The following is a 4,659-nucleotide window of genomic DNA, read 5'->3' as shown; positions in this document are numbered from 1 at the left end:
ATCCTCCCCTGGTCTGTCTCCCTAACCTCGCTGGGCAGTGCGTGTCCTGGTCTGTTTGTGTCATGTTTACCATCCACTTCCAGGGCTGTGTTCTGTGACTTAGTGCCTGACAAAATTGAGAGTGAAATACAACTAATTATTATGTTTGACAAACACCAACAAGCAACTGTGTTTATAAACTGCAGCCCAGAAAAGATAACTGCGTCCTGCGTGAACATGCGTTCATATGCGCTTGCACGAAATGAAACTCAGACTTTCTAGCACCAACCTCTGTGGGGATCAGTCCCGACATTTTATGGGCGTGTTGGCACTCCTCATAGATGCACATAATTTTAAAACAAGACCATGACTAACACTAGTCTCTTAGTCAAGGTTTAGTTAGGAGCTGGCTGTCAAACTCAATCAACAATAACTCTGTGTATTGTTTTTGCTGTAAGTTTTTTTCTACAAAAGACTATAAAATAATAAAGGATGGCATGAATGACTGGTCAAATATCAACGCCACTCTGAAATACCTCAAGGATAGTCCTGAACACACAAACTGGGCCTAAGTTGGGGACAGACTCTTGACCAGTTACAGTTGATTGAGTCTGCATGAGTTCAAGTCATTCCAATGCGTGAGGCAAACAAACTGGCAAACATCTATGTTTGTAACTGTACATGGCCCCTTACAAAATAAGTAAAATAAAACATGTACTCCAGCAACCCATTCAGTATTTTGTATTTGCACAAATGTGTTTTTCTTCCTTACAACAAGATCTCATAAGACTTGCTATATATTGAACAATGCAGACAACTGTGGAAATATTGTTATTAATTTATTCCTTGAGCAAATAGGCAACAAACAGACCAAGGTGTACTGACTCTAGGTCTTCTTCAGGGTCTGATAAACACATAATCAGTGTGAATTACCTTCTCCTTTGTGAAATGTTTTTCTTCATTTTTGAGGCACAACTGGGGAGGTTTTAGAATGTCTACATGTCCTCCACCACCACCCACTTGACCTCCTCTCATAGCAAAAGTATACAGAGCCCTTTAGGGAGAATGGTTAGGTGTACAAAATGCTTGTCTTTGACACAGGAGATTTTGGTCCATTTTCGTACAAAGTTAAAAAGAATTAAACTGCCCACAGTTGGTCCTAAATGTAGCTGCTCAGCTTTTAACTTGAACTGTGATGGAGAACATTTACCCCAATTTTAGTTCTCCTTTACTATCTTCCCATTGCTTCCACAATACAGTTCAAACTTCTGTTAATCACTTAAAAAGGGTTAAAGGGTTTAGCTCCCAGTTGTATCTCTGACCTGCTAAGCCTATATGTACAAGGTTACACACTTATATCAGCAGAGGAAGCTCTTTTTGCAATTCCTAAGTCGATTTGTAACCAAAGGTAACTGTGCATTTATTGTCATGGCATCTAAACATTGAATAAATGACTGTTCACAATCTGAACAAAATTATATTATTCTATGTCATTTATCTAGTTTTACTTTTTACTATATAATTTAATGTATAATTACTTTCTCTCATGCACTTTATAACTATATTGAGTGCTTTACAAATAAAGTTATTCTTACAATTATTATTTTTTTCTACCAATTAAAGTTACTTTTGCTTAACCAAGTAGTTTCAGTTGCCTAAACTTAACCAAACCCTAACGATCAAATAGGAGATGGTTTAACATGTACTTATTTGAGGCAAACTGAGGACCTGAGCAGACAGCAAAATGTCTGTCTTTGTTGTTTTTTGTTGAGCAGACATTTCAGGCGATGAATAATGATATACCCCTCACTTTATACAGTAATCAGTAGCTTGTTGTAAGGAGAAACTTTACTTCGTGGTTGGAGCAAAAAGAACATGCTTATTTATGGTTTAGCAGAAGTTCCCACTTCCGCTCTTTTCGTACATTGCAATGCCAACCCAACCAACCACTTGTGATATGTTAATGTTGTGTGCAGTTCGTCGTTTCCCAAAATTGCATGGCACACATACTAATACATGAAATTGTCACATGGATTTCACATTTGCATGTGGTAACCCAGCAGTATCGGCAGTCCCAATCAAAACACTTTAGTCACCTGATAAAATCTTAGCTGTTAACCCAGCTCTCCAGGTCCTGGTAGACTCTACTGACTGGTAAACTGGGGTAGTTGACACAGATTTGACACAGCCTTTCTCTCCAGTCAGTGTAGGTTTTTATTCTGTGAGTGCGGTGCCACTGGAAGTACGCCTCATAGGCCTGCCTGTCTGTAGCCACATGCTTCATATAGGCAGCCAGATCTGCTGTGCTCTTGAAATCAGCCACATGGATGAAGGAACCGGGGGGAGCCAGGGCCTCATAGGTGGCCCTGCTGGGGCCAAGAACCACCGGTATGGCCCCTGATTTGAAAGCGTTCCTCCAGAGCTTCTCACTGATGTAGTCCTTCGCCTCGGAGTTCTCAAAAGACAGGTAAAATTGACAGTTTGCAATGGTGGGCAACAGCTTCTTCTCTGACAGAGGTTTGTTGTTCAACCTGCCATACACCTCTATGGGGATATACCTCTTTAGACTTTGGTAAACACGAGCCCGAGCCTGATGAGGCTGGTATCTGCTGACCACCCAGCTCACAAGGCAGGAGCGATTTGGAGAAGCCTGGAAGCCTAGCTCATCACCTCCTAGAATGGTCTTTCCATAAGGGATGGATATGTCTGCATCACGTCTGTAGCTCATTGTCCAGTTGAAGAGGCCATTGAGCTGTGTGAGGTTTGCATTGTTGACAGGAGGCTCTATGGACATCCACACCCAGTGCTGGGAGGCCGGGCGATCCAGGTGCAAGGGCAGTGGCGACAGTCCTCTACTCAGCTCCTGATGATGGAAAACAACCACATCAGCAGTGGAGAAGGCAGACGTGTCATCAGTGAGGAAACAGCGCCTGATGTTGTACATTTCGAGGCATTTGTCTCCATCAAGCCTGTAGGAGCGGCCAAATGGCCAGTGCCACAGCAGGATGCTGATGTTTCTTTGAGGAACATCTGGATAATATTTCTGCAGAAAAAGCTTCTGGTCCAACAAGCTGTAATAAAATAGGGATGAGAGGAAGGTGAGGAGGACAAGGAGGAGGAGGAGGAGGAGAAAAGATCGGGATTCAGCTGGCGTCATGACTGTATTCCAGTTCAAAAGGGCACAGATCACTGGTATGGAACTCCTAGAAAGGAAGGAAGGGTAGATCAGAGATATTACTACGCTTTAACATCGGTGCAGGAACTGCAGAGGGCTATGTGTTAAAAAACATCTCCAACTTCAGAAGATATTTCATTCTTTTTTTAACTCCCAAAATGAGTATATGTTTCTACAGACAATTTTATCAGTTGGCTTATTTTGTGACGGTTTCATTACAAGTGAGCTTGCATAAGAGATATGCAGATAACAAACTATGTCCAATTTTTGGTAAATTTTTTGGGAAAATTTGCAAGAAAAGATTGTCAGTAAATGGCAGTTGGTAAACCGGCAGTACATTTGATGAAATCTGCATTGCTGTCTGTGTCTTTCTCTCAGTGTTCAGCATTTTCTGTCTGAGTTCTGCTTCTGCTGCATGTTTGTTATTTTTAGGATTTCGTCATCAGTATTGCACACTCCTAACTGTCTAAAATAATGCAGGTTCGAAGTAAAACAATAAACCAAAAAAAACAAAAAAAAAAACAGGTTGCATCAAATAATTCCATCAAATTAAATAACCGTCAAATAATTAAAACCGGTGGCTGGTCAAAGTCATTTTTGACTATAGCAAAGCACACATAGTTATGTGTATGTTTTTATTCTAACTCACTTACTAAAATACTTATTCTAGAAACTGTTATTGTGTGAATTGATGATGAGGCATCTTGTGAAATGAAACTGGCAGAAAGGATTTCTAAAGATGGCACACCCTGATAGCTGGGTACACCACAACCTCAACAACAGTTTAAGAAAAGCACATTTAAGAGAACGAAAACAATTAAATTCAGAATGAAAATCAAAATAAATTACCTGTAGGACTTGATTTTTGCACATATTCCATCACCCGAGGACACACACAGTAGTGTTCTGCACACTATGAATTTGTAGTAAAAACTTTGATATCAGCTTGATATCAGCAGATGAATTTGAATTAAATAAAAATTAGGCTGGCAGAGATGTTAGCATTTACCTGGGTGACATGGCATCAGGCTGTCTGCTGCCCGTAGAACTTTGTCCCGCTCGATACATCCTAGAATATAAAGAAACTCCTGCCCCTCTAAAATGTTTGACACTTCATATATACACACCCACCCAGCCTCTCACTGGCAGGGTGTGACAGTTGATGTACGACCTGATCAGTGGTCAGCAGAACGAAACTAGCAGCAGCAAAAAGTAAAAACATCATTTATCATGCAGTAATTTCAAATGAACAGATTTTACATGTTTTGTATGAACTATGAACCATAAATTAAAATCATTAAGATCATCCTCTTCATCCTTTTAGAGAGAGCATTCATTTTGGATTTGTTTATTCTCATGTTTAACTGGGTTTAGGTTAGAGTTGCTTAAACCATCACCACAGATACATGCCTGAGTGCCACCTTGTTTCATGCTCATTTATTTTCCTTTTGAACTGCTTGTGCATCTGCTGTTTGCAGAATTAGCACAGCCAGCAGTGGGTGGCA

At 40.5% G+C, this 4,659-nt stretch overlaps 1 protein-coding gene across 2 annotated transcripts; it reads right to left on the bottom strand.

Annotated features, from left to right (window-relative positions):
- Nucleotides 1-839: 839 nt before the first annotated feature.
- Nucleotides 840-4,256, bottom strand: LOC120805467 (fucosyltransferase 7). 2 transcript variants are annotated; one of them, XM_040155711.1, is made up of 2 exons: nt 4,164-4,256; nt 840-3,050 (listed from the first exon to the last, which is right to left on the bottom strand). In XM_040155711.1, exons 1-2 carry the CDS (start codon nt 4,220-4,222, stop codon nt 2,087-2,089), a joined length of 1,023 nt encoding a protein of 340 aa, XP_040011645.1. In that variant the 5' UTR covers nt 4,223-4,256; the 3' UTR covers nt 840-2,086. The 2 variants fall into 2 exon arrangements, with proteins under 2 accessions (XP_040011645.1, XP_040011644.1); XM_040155710.1 differs by having other exon boundaries at nt 840-3,182; nt 4,004-4,180.
- Between the last annotated feature and the right edge of the window lie 403 nt (nt 4,257-4,659).

This window comes from Xiphias gladius, chromosome 19 (genome assembly GCF_016859285.1).
Source record: "Xiphias gladius isolate SHS-SW01 ecotype Sanya breed wild chromosome 19, ASM1685928v1, whole genome shotgun sequence".
Lineage (NCBI taxonomy): Eukaryota > Metazoa > Chordata > Actinopteri > Istiophoriformes > Xiphiidae > Xiphias > Xiphias gladius.
This window is presented reverse-complemented; position numbering and strand designations above follow the sequence as displayed.